The sequence below is a fragment of the Siphateles boraxobius genome, unplaced genomic scaffold, assembly GCF_051911475.1.
Source record: "Siphateles boraxobius isolate OS27281-9 unplaced genomic scaffold, OSU_SipBor_1 130, whole genome shotgun sequence".
In the NCBI taxonomy this organism is placed as follows: Eukaryota; Metazoa; Chordata; class Actinopteri; order Cypriniformes; family Leuciscidae; genus Siphateles; species Siphateles boraxobius.
In genome coordinates this window covers 12,497,539-12,515,690 of record NW_027508734.1, presented here as the reverse complement: position 1 = coordinate 12,515,690, position 18,152 = coordinate 12,497,539, and the positions used below count along the sequence as shown (strand labels likewise).

Below are 18,152 nucleotides of genomic sequence, written 5' to 3'. Positions count from 1 at the left end.
CTCGTTCTAAAAAAAAAAATTCCGTAAACACGGCGACGGCACCATCTCAAGAAATATCTGCGTACACACGAAACCACTGAAACCGACTCAAACTGATGTAGTATACATGCCAGACCAGTATGAGGCACTGTATTTCTGACACCGATACACTAAAAACAGAGAAGACTTGCGCATAAACCTCTCGCGCTGTATAACATACAGTATGTAATATTAGGCACAGTAGCTTCTTTTCTTTTTTTTTACCAAGAACTTTATTGAACAATATGAAAAACCATAAATGGCCTGGTACAAAATAGGGATGAGTCACGATATTCGATTAGTTAGCTAAAGCATAAAGCTTGCCACAAAGAACTGCCAAATAGCCTAATCATTAGGAGACATTTTAATTGTTTATTAATAAACTAGTGTTTTCTGTGACGATGCTGACTCACCACCTTCGCAGTATTGTGAAGGTGCCTATAAAGAGAAATGCGCACTTCATACGGATTATTAGAGTTGTTTGTTTCTTTTCATTTTGAATTGTTTTGTTTAAAAGTAGACATTTCAAGCTTAGATATATTTCTGAGTGTCTGTTTATTTATGAGACAAGCTCCAGTTCATGTGCGATGCAAGTTATATCGCGTCGGCGCCTCGATGTCCTGATTATAGGCTATTGTCTGCTATATTTGCTTCTTAATTATTAAATCCAGGAAATTGGTTGATGAAACATTGATTAAAATTAAGATAAAATTTATTCAAAACGAAATTCACTTTAAAGAAAGGCTTGATACAAAACAAAACTTAATGCAGTGGTCAAAATGATGCGTCTCGATATTGCGCATCTTATGATTAGGCTACTCACGCTGTTGACTTTTCATATAATCAACATATATGAAATGGAAAAATATAACAATATTTAAACATAAATATGAAACTAACTTTTCTTTAATGGCTACAACATGTAGGCCTACAGAACAGAGAAATTTAATGTTGGAGCGAACGCCGTGTTACCGGTGAGCATGAGGGGCAGAGGTGCGTTTATTGAATAATAATCAAATAATTCCCAGCGATCGTCGAACATTATTTTTGCTTGAAATGCCCATCCCTAAAAAATACGAAATGTCTTAATCAGACAAAATACAAGCATCATAGCATAAGAAAGAAATATAAATAACTAAAGAAGTAAAATAAAGAAATACAAATACATTAAAATAGGCCTAAATAATGAATAAAGAAATAAGAGGCTCCGTACCGTCTGCAGCATGAACTCAAGCAAGTAGTCGCAGTTGTTGTTGATGTTAGGCTACTGATTTAGCGCGTCTGACTAGTCGACACGTGGGGTGATGACATCATCGTTTCACAAAATATACAGATTGGCCGTACACACGAAGACGCCAGGGTGTCGTTTTCAGATTTATCCACCCTGGGACCCGGTTTGAAAAAATAGCGGTTTCAGTCTCCCAAAACGGCAGATCCGTCTGGACGAAACGCCGATCTGATAAAAAATTTGTACGTATACAGCTAAACGCATCTCCGTGTGGACAGGGCCTAAGAGATTTCTTTAAAATTGTACTGATTCCAAACTTTTGACTGGCAGGGCAGTGTATGTGTCTCTTATATAACGTCTGTCTTAAATGTCTTAAAATAATCGTATTGATGTCAGTTCAGATTTCTGTGAAAAATAAGAATGTATAGGCAATATCATCGCAGCATCACTTAAGTGATTTATTACTGCGTATTGTTTTGTAACTGTTTTCACCATCACCCTGTTACAATACCTTCAATCAATCTAAGTAATCAATCAAGTAAAGTCTCTTAACAGACTGTGTGGTTTTTTTTCCGGGCTACTCTTTCACGCGGTTTTTGATGTTACTCGGCCTTAGACGTCTGAGATTAATTGATGAATTTTTTTTCTTGAACACCTGAGCAATCAGCAATTCTCTTCCTGTAATTGGGCCACAGCCCAGAAGGGAAAACCAATTGCGTTTCTGTGCAAATTAATTCACCTTTGACCTAGGCTTTCAGACAATTACATTCCAGCAGATGTATCAACTTTGAGGTCGCGTGGGCAACATGGTCCTCTTAAAGAAAAATAGCACAATCCTTTTGTTTTCCACAAGTGCAATTGCTTTAGATATCCTTTTAATAACTAAATGACAATCTAATGTTTTGGTTTTGTGAGACAAGACAATTATTGTATTATGTATTATAGGGCAAGTCAAGCTGGTTCTAATGAGAAGACGTGTTAAATGAATGACTTTGCTTGCGTAACCTGGTCCTGCTTCTCACTTTGATTTAATGTTCGGAGCTTATGGTGAAATCTCTTTGAAAGTCCATGCTTCAGGCATTCTTTCAGCCTCCTCCGACGCAAATAAGAACCATGTGTGCATTTTGTTAAATATGCAGCACACTGCAATTTAAAAAAAGACCCTCCAAAACCTCAGATAATGTTTTTGTTTTAGTAGACTTAGATAAACAAATTGAGTGCTGTTTGAGAGACAGAGATGCAGCATTGGTTCTCCTGAGTTAGGAAAATTAAAGGAATTTTAAAAGAATAATAGTATGCATATGTTTAAGAACTCTTAAGACCGTAAACATGTTTCTTCAGCCAAACTCGTTTCTCCAGTGGAGCAGGGTGGTGCCGCTTTAGTGAACTTTTTATTTTATTTTTTATTACTACATCATTTAAGCCTGGAGGTCAGCAGCGGCCCGTACTGCAGCTTGTTGACTTGCTGATACACGGCGCCGGTTAATGGTGCGGCTCGCGATCCATCTGCACCAGCTTCTCCGGCTCCTCTGAAAATAAAGATTAACTTTCCACTGCTCCTGCTTGCTCTGTTTGTGTTTTTCCATTGGCTGTAGTAACTTTTGGAAAAGGTGCTTATCCAGAGCTTTGGAAAACAATTTAGTTACTGACTTTGCCACTCTATTCTGACACCTTCACAGGAACTTACGGCGCTATATCGTGATTAATGTCGCCCATGGTCTGATGGATAGCATCCCAATACTCCTACAGTTTCCCTGCATTGGCTTTTTTTTAACAGCGCTCCCCTAAAAGTGTCACTGACGACGAGGAAGCGTTATATGAGGCTCCTTTGACCATTGAAGTTCAGTTTGTAGATGCCAAATATTTGTTATGTTTCAGAAGTTACTGCATACGCCGTTTATTTTTAAGACATTATCATGGAAGTTCTTGATTCTTTGCTGTGTCATGAAATGCTTGGGTCTGTGGATTAATTTTTCTGACTTGCAATTTATGGTACTGTTTTCATTTCAACAAACTTGAGTGCTTTCATTGGCCGACAGTAAAACAGGTGGAAAAAGTCTTATACATATACTATAAACTATATATAGAGACCAAAATATCATAGAGACTAAGAGGTGGGCTCTTTTGACTGTCAATTGTCGGTGTTACGGTGTTCAGCCGCACACCGATTACATCATTTGCCCACAGCCCACCGTCATTTTGATTTCTTATAGTAATGCACATTTTGTTCTATTAGAGAACAGACAGTACAATTAAAAACTAAATTGTTTGCTCAATTTAGCTCGAGCCGAACGAGAGTCGCAGCACAGATCTGCAGCAGGAGTCAGATTTCATTTATCAGCATTTATTATTCGTTTTGTTTATAAAAGTTCTATGTTAATATAAGCAAGTTTGTCATTGCACTGTTTTTTTGTATTTTTCATTAAATAAAAATAATGAACCCACCATTCAAGCAATTGCCGCCCCCGAATTGCTGTTTATTGCCACCCCAACCCCGGTGATAACGGTATTACATGTGTTGTCACACGTCGATTAACCGGTGGGTAAATTTCCTCACCATCACATCCCTAGTTCCGAGGGCTTTACGGGTGTTTTTAGCCTAAAAGTACCCTGCACTCTAGCAACCGCATGACAACACTTCAACTATTGGTTTTGTGTTTTTTAGTTGCTTAATATTGTTTACGTCTTAAGAAAAAAAAAAACAGTCTTATTTGCCTCATGGGATTTTAATTAAGAGTCATTATTGTGTTTTTCACACTCCGTAAAAGGGAGCTTCAGTACCTCAATCAGGATGCAAAGTATTAAGCTTAATTTTTTAATGGACAGAACTATGCCATTTTTCTCATGATTTGATACAGTTCTTGAAACACTTAATTCATATTACAGGTGATGCATGCAAATCTGTGATGATTTACTTTTCCTCAAATATAAATGCGCTTTGCTTTTCTTGGCTTAACTGAACTTTTCAGAGACCACAAATGAAACTTGCTACTTCCTGTTATGGGTGTAGTCTGTATGGTTTGCATATCTGGAGATTTTAATACTGTACGTAAAAACGCACTCAAAAAGCTCAGTGACATTTGCTTCTTTAAAGAAATTAAAATTATATTTTATTTATTATCTTTATTTAGTATTGTTTCAAACCCATATCTGTCTTTCTTTTCAGGAAAACAAAATGGGATTTTTGAAGAATACCTGGCCACACTTATAATAAAAGTAAAGTTGTGGGCTGCAGGCACCATAAAAATATCTTAAAAATAATATATACAGCACAGCTATATTCGACTATATATGCACTACATTTAGAGTGTTCTGAAGCCATACAATAACTTTATGTGGGGAACAGACAGAAAATAGGCTATACATTAATAATTGCTACCTCTAAGGAACCGTTTTATTTTGAAATCGAGAACCAGATTAGTTCGATTTGTGAACTAATAATTCAGATCCGTATTGTGAACTGGATTATCTGAACATTTGTGAATCTTTCTTTATCAGAATTTAGGAGAGAAGTTCTAATACATTTGTATTGTAATGAATTTTAATACATTATGTATATCTGTTAATCACACAAAGGTATGGATTTAGAAAGCTTTGAATATAGTGTACTCATTGTATTAGCTATTTTTATAACACTTTAATGATGCTTTTTTTGTTGTTGTTGTTGTAATGTTGGTGCTTGACAGCTCCAATTCTCTTTCTCTTTCACTATATTGAGTCGCCCGGATATACTTCAACAGAATCCTGCTCAGTCTTTAAAGTAAAATAAAGAGATGTATCAAAAGATATTGCCTTTGGTGTTACACAGACACACACACACACACGCACACGCACACGCACACGCACACGCACACGCACACGCACACGCACACGCGCACACACACACACACACACACACACACACACACACACACACACACACACACACACACACACACACACACACACACACACACAGGTTTGAAACTACATGAGGGTGAGTATCATCTCACAGTTTTCATTTTTTGGTGAATTATTTTTTTAAGATTACATTTATTTGCTCCGGTACTTTTTCTGTTTAGTAAGGAACACAGTTCAGTTTTTTATTGAAGGACACGGGTCCCTTTTTCCCCCTAACATCACTGGTTTGTCTAGTTTTTGTCAAGGTATTTTTTTTTCCAAGGTCTCCCTTTTTTTCACTTAAAGTTGGCCCAGCTTTGGCTACTTTGGCTTGTCAACCCAAACCTAAAATTGAAATAATGTCCATATCCATAACAATGTGCAGTATCTAAACAATCTTATCTGAAGGTGAGATTGAAGACAAATTGTAATGGATTTGCTCCAAGTTTACTGACGTAAAGCGGTTGGATACTGTAGCATTGACGTCTTCAGTGCCGTTATGCGGTTCTGTAATGAGGCCGGGTTTGACATTTTCAGGTTCTTGTCCTTCACACCTGTGAAAAGGGGTTTTCTTGTCTTTGCAAATCTTTTTACGCCTTCATCAGGTTGTGGTTCGCACATTAGCTGCCGCAGAGCATCACGTCTCATTGTTGAACACAGGGAAATTCTTTGGTGAACCTACTAACATACTGTTCCACATTGCGATACGTTGATAATTTCACACACTTGTTTTATTTATTTTTCTGACCACTTTTTTTTTTTTTTCATTCACAATGGGAGATCACCTAGGGAATGCATTGCAATTTATTTTAACATCACTGAATCATTTTAGTATGGCTCATTTTGAATATTGTGTCATCGTAGGCATGAAAGCAGTTGCTAAAGCATGGAAAATGTGATGTCAGCTCACTTGACAGTGCAACATGGATATTATTTCTCTGGAAAGGTTATTGGTCTGTCTGTTTTTGCCGTTACTAAAACCAAGATGTCAAATTCATTGCCTACCGTGGGCTGTTTCTATAGTAACCATGGGTAGCCAGGTATGAATATTTCTTTTTTTCGCTCCTCATCTTCTGTCAATGCCCTCTCTATCTTTTTTTCTCTCCACAGGACATTTTCCCAAAATCTCTCTTTAATAATGCATGAGTTGAAGGAGACCTGTTATGTTTGGAGAGCTCTAGTTTATTTTTCTGGCATAATTGATTAACCAGCTACTAATGTGAAAACCTGAATGCACAGATCGGTTTCCAAAAGACGAAATGTTTTGCTTTCAGTGGAGCCATATCCATTGATCAGGTTTAATTGATTATAATAGGTCTTGCAGATAAGTTTTCCAGAGCTTCTCCAAAATATTTATCCTTTGCTTTGCTTCTAATAGAACTTTAAAATTGAAGATTTGAATGAAGAACCTTAAGTTCTTGTAAATTTCACCATAGCCCTAAATTATCCACTTTGGGAACAACTTTCAAGCAACCCTCTACGCACATTTTGGCAAAAGAATCGCCATTGGCTTGTATTTTTTTTTTAGTTTACTCGCCAGATTGCTACGATATCCACCAAATATGCTTATCTTTACAAAATGGCACAGCTTAACATCAGTCAATCAATCATTATATTATAATATTATGATAATCAAGCTTTATTTAATGTATGCGCATTAGTTCCGCTCACTACCGGAGAAACCTGCATATCTTCTGCTTGTTCTTAAAAGATGAATAATTCCAAATGAACTCCATTATTTTGACAGGAAAAGTCTCTCTCTTCCCTCTCACTTTGCATGTATGTGAGAAACACAGCGCTCTCAGCAAAACGACGACAAGTTGTGTGCCTTCACGCTAGAGTTTACGGTACGTCAAATACTCTGCGCGTCCATTGAGATGAATTTAAATACTAGTAGAGATCGCTTGACGGAGTGTGAAACTCTCAAGCACTCAGTCAGTGTTCAGCGAGTGAAAATATATCCATGCTAAACTTATACTTAGCCTAAGAATTCTAAGAATTTATTGGTCAATGACTAATGGTAGAGTGAAGATTTAGTCGCATATGCAAGCGCAACTTTTCTTTCATTTTATAGGGTTGTCAATTCAGCTCATGGACCTGCTTCCAAAATGTTGCTCTTTAGCAGTGCTTGTAGCTTTTTTTTACGCTAATGAACTCCAGAAATTCAGCTCACACAGGCAAGAAGCAACCCACATCTTCACCTAAAAGGTTCCTTCACAGATTTAGACATTTATAATTTTTCTTTTGGCAGCTGTGAGAGTTTTCTTCTTGGTCCATCTCTAGGGAATGTACTGTGCAGCTGGAACCTGGTCTTTTGGCCATCTTCATAAATCTGAATGAAGCTAGCAGATGACCTCAGCAGAAAAAAATAATGATAATAATCTTAAGACGATTCTTCAACGGAGTATCACGCTTCATGGCTCGACCCACCTGGAGTGTGAAGCACATCTTTAATGTTCCATGTTTACTTTCACCTGGATTGGGATCTGCAGGGACTATTTGTGCGGTCTAATTTTCTCTAAATGTTGTTTGGAAGGTTGGTGGACTCAGAGAAGGGGCTGTAATGTTGATTGATTGGCTGTGGTGATTCATCAATCCCTGGCTGAAAATAGCTGAAATGACACTCAAAATAAGTTAGAGAAAGAGGAAAAGAGGGCATTATGAGTGAAGGATAAGAAATGAAGACCTTCTGGTATAAAGGAATAGGAGAAATGGCAGGTATAGAATAGAAAGAGAAAGTAACAGATGAGTCAATAAGAAGAGACTACAATTATGTAGTTTATTTGAGGATGGATTATAAAATGCACTACCAAAAGTTAACAGTATATTTAGTATATACAGTATATACTCTCAAACAGTATATTTATTATAAAATATGTATTTATGTTATTTAATTTTTATATCTCTTGTCTTATATTATATACATTTTAATGTTTTGTATCTATTTAGATATATTGTAAATGCAATTACATAAAATTGTATTGAATAAGCTTGGTTAAAAGCTTTGTTTGACCATTACCGCTTTCCATTTCCGATTTTTCGCAGCAGATTTGTCCTTCTGGTATTAAGGGAAACTAGTAGTTATCTGTTGTTTTCCAGCGTGAGTTTGGGCTGCTGCTTCAGCTCCAGTGAGCACCGCGGACGTAGGGTGTGGTTGGGTCTTAAGACTTTATATAAACATGGACAAGCACTTTTTCTAACCAAAAGCTGTAAATGGGGTATAACCTTTTTTTTTTTTTTTTGATGTCACTGGTGTCATAGTTTCTCTGAAATGTCTTCTTTCAGTGTTCTCTTGTATACACTCTCATACTTGCCCTTGTCCTCATTTAGTTTGTAAGTGGTTGTTTGCGTATCTTAAGGTCATGCTCATTACATGATAAATTACACTATTAAACTGTTTTCACAGCCCTCCCTTTCAGTGTTGATTCACATAGAAATGCTGGGACAACTCTTGTCAGGAAATGTTTTAACCATTTCATTCTTTAGTCAGTGTTTGGTCTAACAGTTTTATATGAAACATTGAAGCCTTGGCTAAATGAAGTATACACAAGACTAGGTAATTATCTGAGATGTCATCACTCTGCTGACGAATTTCAACGGCATCAACATTGATTCCATGTGATAAAATTAGATCTAGAGTGTTATATCAGATCTAGATGTTTGTTTTTATAATTTCAAACAGTTGCTGTGTATTCCATTTACATTTAGTATGATACTTTTAGAATAGTATTTTCGTGTATATTCTCATCCTTTGTCAAAGCTGTCAGTAGATTTTGGAAGCTGACAAAAAAATTGTAGATTAGATCCAGAAAACTTGTGACCAGTTGGCTTTGGGAAATGCAACCCGGGGCAATATATTGAGGCTTTATGGATAAGTTGGACTGATGCATGGTTGTGATGCACATCCATAAAGACTGATTTCAATTGCAGAGACTAATTGCTGCATTTGCTCTATGAGTCAGATGGATTGTTCCCTTGATTTGTAATTGCTCTTAAAATTATTACAAATTTAGCCTGCCCACTGCCAGCTCATTTTCCCACAGAAAACATCTGTGTTTCCTCCACTAGCTTTGGCTTATCTACAACTTGCCATTTCCATTGTTTTATTCCACCTACTAGTTAAAGTTCCAATAGCTGTACGTGTGCTTGCCTTCATTAAAGAGAAGATGGCAAGGAATGTTAAAGGTAGTTTCAAGCCGATGAGTGGCGGAGGCTAATTTAAGATAATAGCCCTAATTTGTGTGGGAAACTGTGGACCACTCCTGGTCAGTGCTGTGTTATATGGTCTAACCCCTAAACTGAGGTCACTGAGGTCAGATTCTAATGTCAATGGAGTGAGGGAGGTAATGCACATCCAGCCGGTTGTTATTGCTGAATAAACCCCGACAGGGTGATCAGGACCACAACGCGGATGGTTATTGCATCAGACTGAAGTGGTTTATTCTGCAATAACAACCGGCTGGATGTACATTATCCTGCTTATTATACAGATACTTGCCACATAAGTAAATGATTAGACATGAAATATTGATCTGAGTCAAAATATTTGATTTAGTTCTTTAAACACAAAGCTCCTGGGGAGAGATCATTTGCGAGCAAGCAGCAAGTTCAAACTAGACTGACATTTAAAGGATACGGTACAATCATATCATTACACGGCATTTCACCACATAAATAATTATGGGGATAAGAAATACCAATCTGAGGTGAAACTGTTTTAAAATCGTATCCGTTTGTTATCTTTTAATCCAACCGTGTACAAAACAATAGTCGCAAAATGGCAGCAGCTGCGTTTTTATGAAACAAGATTGAGCGAGTCTGCGATACCGAATGACATAAATAAAATAACTGAACACAAAATATTGATTTTTAATATTTATTAGCCCACCCAACACAAAACTTCTACGATGAGCCTGTGTTTTCTGTTTTCAGCGGTATGTTATCCCCAAATCAACTATTCCACAGAGCTGTGTAATAATACTCTTTACATGCCATTATTATGTGGTTATTGCATGCTAGCATTACCTCAGCGTCTTGGCTAATACTCATGTAAAGCTCTTAAATACAAGATTTACAATGCTCTTTTTAATTACAGGTCATACTCCTTAGTCATAGTTGTAAGATCTCAAGTTTGTGTAGCCTTTTTCTCATATGCAGTCCTGGGACATGTCTGAATAAAGACTTTCATTACATATTTCCTTTAGTTTCGTATTTCATTTCATTAAAATGCATCATTTATTAAATCCTAAGTCAAAGCTTAATATATCAGATTGTCTTTTTTATTTTTATAAAATAAAATTATGTAAGATCATAATAAATTAAAAGCTATAAGTAACTGGATTGCTGATTTATCTTACATTAAGCTTTCAGTTGGTTTTTAGTTATTGATTAAAAATGTTATTTATACATTTCACATAAATTGAATTACAAAAATAAATCTACCTTTATCATTTTTACAGTATCAAGTTTGGTAAACTAGCTGCTTTTCATGTTGGAATAATTTCATTAAATACATTTTTTTTTCTAATAGTGTTCACTAAAAAAAGTGCCTCTAATGCTTTAAAAGTATAATTGGACAGCAATTTGTAGCCCATCTGTGTTACGTCTCTTAAGAATGCAAATCATGCCATTAACAGTGTTGCATGCAAATAGTGGGACAAAACTAGCTATAATTTTTTTGGTAATTAAAGTAATTTAATAATTACAAATATTTATTCTAGTGTATTCTGCTGTGAAGAGTAGAGTTGAAATGTGTAGGTTGCTTCCAGACATAAGGAACACATTTTGCAAAGGCATGCCAACTGTTTAACCAACACCGATATAATTTTCAGATGTGGGTTGTAAGTTTTAGTGTATTTATAAGTGTTTTTTTTCTCCTCCACATGCCTTTCCTCTTGCATGCTTCCAGGCAGTCGAGATGGTTGTCTGATGGTGGTCTGATATGACAAGACCAGCATATCTCCATCTGCGCTCCCCTGTGCCCTAGAGCCGCTGGATTTAGGCTTGTCTGAGATTGATGCTCATCTTTTTAGGACTCTTATCTTACAATACACCCATACCCATCCTCAATCTATTTCCCTTTGTGACTAACAAAGCTCTCAGAGCACTGCATGTTCTTATTACCCATCCCTCTTTGGTTATCTTTTCTTGCGATCGATTCTTGTGTTATTTTTTGTCATTATTGTTCTCGTTAACCACAAAATGTGCCAGGCTCTAGCTAGCATTCAATAAATGTGTTTCTTCTCTCATTCAGTCCATCTCTTTGGCTTTTTCCTCTTTTAAGGGTTTTATTTTTACCCTTGTTTGATGCTTTCAGTGTTTAGAATGATTTTTACTGGGTCACCGGTTGTCAAATTTGCTTCGTCTCAAGGGCTTATTGACTCACTGGCTTTGTTTGGGTGGAGATGTTTGCATCAACATACTGTAATCCGGTCTGTATACTGGGGACGTCATGGAAGAATAAAGGTTGAGCTGTTGTCCTCAATCCTCCTGACAGGGGTTCCTATTACATGTTACCGCCCTTTGAATAAAGAATGACTTTTTGCCCTGCGCTTTACAAAACTTGATTTTCTGTACCTTCAAATTTATTGCTAAAAAATGTAGTTGAAATTTGGGTTGGTCCGTATTTAAATCACGACTGGTTTCCTGCTTTAATCAATCAATAGCCCCTTTCACACAGAGATTCCGGAAAATACACGGAAAAAAGTGACCCGGGATTCGACCCGGGTTCGTTTGACTTAGATTCATTCACACTGCCAGTGATTTTCCGGAATCAGAGAGTGAGTTCACACCCGTAAAAATCCCGTAAAGACACGTGACATCGATGTGACATTTAATGTCTCAACAGCGTCTATAGTTTGCTTATGAGCTGCGATTTCTCTCTCGAGAAACCACGCTTGTGCATTTTTTTTCTCTGATTCGATCATAAACTAGCGCATTACGTACCGTTTCACTAGTCTGCTTTCCCTTCACTTCAGCGTCATCATTACGACACGGCATTGATTACGGCTTTTGTTCACACAGCGCGCGTTCCGGGACCGATCCCGGCAATGTTACTAGGTCCCCAACCCGGCATCGATCCCGGCATCGATCCCGGGTCGTGTTTGCGTTCACACAGAAGGCGTTCTGGCAATTTCCCAACAAATTTCCCGGGATCAACGCGCTGTGTGAAAGGGGCTAATGTGTTTAGTAACTGGAGGTTGTCTGTACAATCGTCAGTGTTTCTGGTCTTGCAAATGAGCACGTGTCTGAATCTATAGCATTCCAGCATGAACCCTGGCTCACTCCAGACTGTAAGCTTTCATCAAACGGAGAGAGAAATCGATCTGCACCAGTGCCGGTTTGATGACTCTGGCCCTCTGGATGACCTTGTCATGTGTGATTGTGCAGTCAGCTGACAGGAGATTGACTCATTCAGTGTTACTTGTACTTGAGGCTGTTGGACATGTACAGCTGTGTACAATGATTTTCTCTCTGTTAATATTTCTTCCATCTGGATCATTAAGGTCATGCAGTGGTCCAAAGCTTGGCTTCGTACCGATGATCTGGAGTGGCATTCACTTTCATTTCAATATGGTGTTACAGAATAGACTGAAGCTAATTGTGAACGAGCGGACATGAAGACACATTATTTACGTCTTTGATTTAATCTTAAATGTATAGTTCACCCAAAAATGTTGGTTCCCAACATTCTTCAAAATATGTAGCCTAAACTAGATTTTTGCAATGTTTTTGTTCTTACGTGTACATTTTAAAACATTTAGAGTCTACAAACAAAAAATGGCTGTTTGAATTCCTGGAAAAATCTGTAGGCTATGTGGTGAACTAAATGTAGCCTTGTTTTTTTTCTTTTTTTCTCAGGTATTTGGAGATTATTATCACTTCAGGCACCGCAAGGTGGTGAAGAGGTCTTTATCAGAGCACAGAGGAACACACATTCGTCTGCAAACAGAACCCCAGGTATGTGTGAAATGTAGATTCCGGATCCGCCTCAGAACAGCCCCTTCCAGACAAACACACACACACACACCGGGAAACTCAATGGTTTTATTGACCAAGCCTTGTCTAAATGAGATTTAAAAAGCCAAAACACAGAAGCCGTTAATATCTGAATAAGCCTGACAGAGTGGGTAAAGAAATTTGTGAATATTACATTGTAAAAATACACAACTATACACAAATATTATGCATTACAGCATTGTTTTTATAATTGCGAAACCCAATAAGTTCCACAATTTGGACCCCTTCTCATTAAAGTTTCTCCTTTTTTTTTTTACACACCATTCATCATGCTCAATAATGCAACCATTTTATTTTAACATGACTTTGCTTGAATAAATGTTTTTTGGGACACACATTTGGTTCCTTATCTTGCCAATCCCCCCTGATAATTGTTAGAAAATAAATAGCATTTTAGTCATGATCAAATTTGATGAAATAGAGCATGATTTTTGATGAAAGGGTGGCAACATTTTGCAGACCTCATTTAAAATGAATTAGGGCTGCACGATATTGGGAAAAAACTGGCATTGTGATATTTTGTTTTTCTACGATAAATTGCAATATGAAAACAGTTTCAACAGATGATTAGCTCAATTTGGAAGGAATTAATAATTCTAGAATGATTAAATTAAATAAACAGTGCTTTTAGTCTGTTTTTCAACTATGTCTAACGGTATTCGGGTACAGAAGTAACACTGTATAGGCTTCACTGTATAAATTAAATATAATTCATCTTTGTAAAACTACAAAAGGGTTTTGTTTCTTTGTATTTTGTTGTTTGATTTACATTAATGACCTGGACAGCCGTCGGTAAATTAGGCTGCTGTCACTTTACGAGCTAATGCACGGATCCAATATAATGATATGTATCCATTTTCTTTCTCAATTGTTTACATTCGCGTAAGCTATACTCTTTTGCATCTTTGTGTGCTCAAATTGTTTAAACTCGCTTGAATGTTTAAACTGACAGGACCTAAAATCGTGCGAAAATACATTTTCACTCTATGATGATTAAACTTCGCAATTAATCAGAGAAATACATGCGGTTTGAACTGTGCCCGGTCCGTAATGATCACGTATGAACTACGATCCTTATACCTGACATTGCACATGCTGCGATGTTACTATTGTGAATGCACACATCATGATATCAGTGCTAAAATTATGTATCACGCAGTCCTATAATGAATAGAAAATTAAACAATTCATATAATATTTAGTTTGACCTTATGAGGTTGATAATCAACATTTTAAACACATCCTTCACTGGTCTTGTAAGAATTTCTGCCCCTAATTTGTACACTATTCATGGAAAGTGCCTTGAAGCAAGTAAAGTTTAAAGCGAGCAAGTTATTTGCTTTGTGCTTATTTATGACATTGGACTTTATGACTATATTTTGCAGTGTACCCCTTTTTCTAACTTCAGCCCAGCTTCAGCTAAAAGGGCATTGCATTACTTTGGACATTCGCTATTGCCCTTAATGTTTGTCTGGTTCCTCAAAGACCTCATTACATTTCCTCAGGGACTCCAACTAGACCCAATCACTGTTTGGCATGTAAGGAAGCACCAGGACCTGCACAGTCAATGTTCAAGTCTTTCATCTTTGGTATAATTTCACTGACACTCTGCAGCACACTCTCTTTCCTTTTTTCTTTTCTTTTCTTTATCCTCCTTGATTTATAAAGGATTAAGGGGAGACATTTTTTATTTGTCCAGAGATCCTTTTTTTCTTTTCCCAGCTGTTTCTAGAAACCTTGCATTTTTAATGTTCTTCTGTTCGAATCGTCTACTCTGAATGTTATTGTGAATCTTTCCGTTCACTCTCACACACTGTTTTTGTAAAGCATATATCACAACTCCTCAGTTTCCTCCCCTGTGTACACTGCTTTTAAGAACACCAGATAAAACACTTTCGGTTTCTCTTGTCACAGGTGTGAAATACGAGGGTTTAAAGTTGCGTTGCTCACGATGCGTCGACCTGACATCTGCGTTCGTTCAGTACAGCCTTAGAATTTGTTGTTCACCGGCCTCTCTGATCCAGATGGTGAGTTTTGAGGAGACGTGAAACACAAACCCTGCAATTTTAATGCCAGAGGAATGCTAAGGGCTAGAAACCCCCTTAATGGAAATCACTGACTGGACCCGTATGGCCCATTACTCAACTTTTAGAGGGGGTTAAAAAGTCCATCTTGTAACATGGCTGCAGCGCCACGCTCCATCAGCGAGAATGGCCTCCAGGAGCAAAGCGACTTCCCTCGAGATGGGAAAAGCACTCCATTGTCCAGTGTGCAGAAGTGATGAGGTGTGCGAATAATAAACCCGACTGGGTCCCAACACAATGACGGAGAGTCATCGCACGAAGCCTGTCTAATGTCAAATAAATTTTCAAAATGTTTACTTTGTTCATGAACACTCAATGATTAGTCCTTGATACGATGCTGCTGATGTCCTCCATTTCATGCATTGCATGCATTGTCAAAGACACAAGTCTTTTGGGAAGTACACTTTTTAACAATCTGGTAAATTTCTATTATAGCTTTTCTCATGCTACTGCCACCTTATGATCAATCGCTTATTGTATTCCTCCTTTGTCGTTCACTTTTGATGAACACATCTGCTAAATTAAAAAAATAGATTTTTGTTGCTGTGACTGTTAATGCTCGCTCACCAAGTGAACCAACACCTCTCATTCTCCAATGATTATGTAAAAAAAAAATGCAGTGAGCTGTAGTGTTGTCAAATAAAAATTTTAGCTTCAAATATTTGTCGTATTTAAGATACAAATGCCAATTGGAAAGTAATTTCATTTAAAACAATGTTTAAAACATTATTTTAACAGTGCACTAACAGTAAGAAGAAAAATCTAGAAAGAACAGTTCTAGTGTTTCAAATAATCCAGTCATAGACAATAATATCGGGGATTGCACTGCTTGCTGAACACCAGAGAAAATGAAGTGCTTTACTAACATTTTAATTCATTCACCCAAATGCATCTTGTACCCTTAAAAAGTTAATCAGACAAATACACAACATAAAGATAATTTAGCAGTTTGCTTCTGCACAAAGTGATGGGAATGCATCATGAAAGTGAACTGCGCTAATGGCAAGTCACTTTGTAAATGTGCTCTTTTTGTACAGTAGCAAAGTACGTTCAAAACCAAAGCATACAAAATTATTGTATTACAGTAGTGTGCTCTTTGTAACTAGTATTTTGGGGGTTTCACAACAAGGGCAGTTATCACTTTTTTTTAAAACATCAATATATAAAATTTGTGAATATTTGGTTTAATTTTGTACTTTTATTTATATATTTAATTTTAGTCAGAGCGAAATTTACTAAAGTGAATAAATATGACAAGACAAATTACATTTCTCAGCCCAAGTGAGATTTTGTTGCAGTAGTTGCCGCATCATGGTGTGATTATGTAGGATTGTTAATTGTCACTGTCGTTCAGATTGCAGCAGAAGGTTGACTTCTGGCCATTTTGATTATGCAAATGACTAGGGTTGTCATGGTACAAAATTCTAGTAGTCGGTACTAGGGATTATTTTGATAATCGATTAATCTGTTGATTTTTTTTCTTAGATTAATTTGATGAAAAATCTAAGAATAAAATATTACAAAAAATATTATACATAAAAAATGTTTTAATTAAACATTTATTTAAACTCTTTATTTAAACAATATTATTCCACATCCTCCCCAATACTGTCCTCCAAAAAATGTGTAATATAAAGTTAATAATGATGAGAAGTTAAATATAGTGAATGAATCTATGTAGGCTGTGCTGTACATTATAAGCTAAAAAGGGTTAAAAAAATCTAAACCTAAAAACAACTCATTTCTTACTGTTTTAAAGCAGAACTTAAAGCAACTATATTAAAAAGGATAATTAACAAACAAAAGCACAAAATGTTATTTTTTATAATTATATTATAATATATAAAGATTCACACATTTTATATATTGATTTAAAGATGTATTAAAGGTGCAATGTGTAAAAATGTAGTCTCTATTAACAGAAATGCAATATGACATCCATAACTATGTTTTCAGTGGTGTATAAAGAACTTAATAAACCGTAATGTTTTTATTACCATAGAATGAGACATTTATATCTACATAACCGCAGGCACCCCCTTCTATGAAGGTCGACTTATTGTGACGTCATGTTTCTACCGTAGCCGACAGCGAACAAACAGCGTTACAGGAAGCGTTTTGTCACAACCTTGAAAAAGAAGCAGCAGAAAGCTAGAAGCTAGCCATAAACACCGTGAGTAGTGACTTTTCCCTTGTCAGTGGTGTAAAATATGTAGTTGGATTGTTTCATGTAACTTAATTCTTCTCCCTCGCTGTGTTATGGCTTTGCTATGTGGAGATAAATGTGCTGGTTAAGTTCGTGAGACAGCTGATTAGTACTCTTGTCATTGACCGTAAAACAGTTACAGGAATCACCAACCCGTCGATCTTGGAAGCATTTTAAGTCGATCGTGAAGTGTTTTAAAAAAAAATCCTATTGTGTGGAGTAAATGGTGACTAGGGGATGCGGAGGCGTGCGCGCTGTTACAATCATGTCATTTTTGCCGCACGCACTTTTGGGCTCATGCGGAAGCGTCGAGTTTAAAAAAGGCTTTACGCTTTAACCAGCTCAGCCACAGTAACAGCTCATATTAGCCATCTAAACTTTTACTACCCTGTTAGAAAAAATATAAAGTTGAATATAGTTTCATGTGGTTCTTCTCCCTCGCTGTATTATGGGTTTGCTATGTTGGGAGAAATGTGCTGGTTACGTTTGTGAGACAATAAGCTGATTACTATTATTATATTATATATTAAGACCCTTGATCATCACCTGACTATGGCTTTGTAAACTTTATCCATGATGTGGTTTATAATGGACTGTGGTACAGAAACAGTGACAATGTTACACACTCTTGGCTTACTCTGGCTATTCTCTGCCGTCTCAGACGACGATATGTTTGTCCAGTTTAAGCCACCGTAGCTTCGAAAGGGAGGGGTGAGCA

The 18,152-nt window shown here is 36.8% G+C and overlaps 1 protein-coding gene across 2 annotated transcripts in view; it reads left to right on the top strand.

The window, feature by feature from the left end:
• furina (furin (paired basic amino acid cleaving enzyme) a) overlaps positions 1–18,152 on the top strand; it is a 99,699-nt gene that overhangs the window by 37,779 nt on the left and 43,768 nt on the right. For both annotated transcript variants that reach the window (XM_077228014.1, XM_077228015.1), the window contains exon 3: positions 12,986–13,084. In XM_077228014.1, coding sequence (XP_077084129.1) covers positions 12,986–13,084 — 99 coding nt within the window. The remainder of the gene's footprint in view (positions 1–12,985; positions 13,085–18,152) is intronic.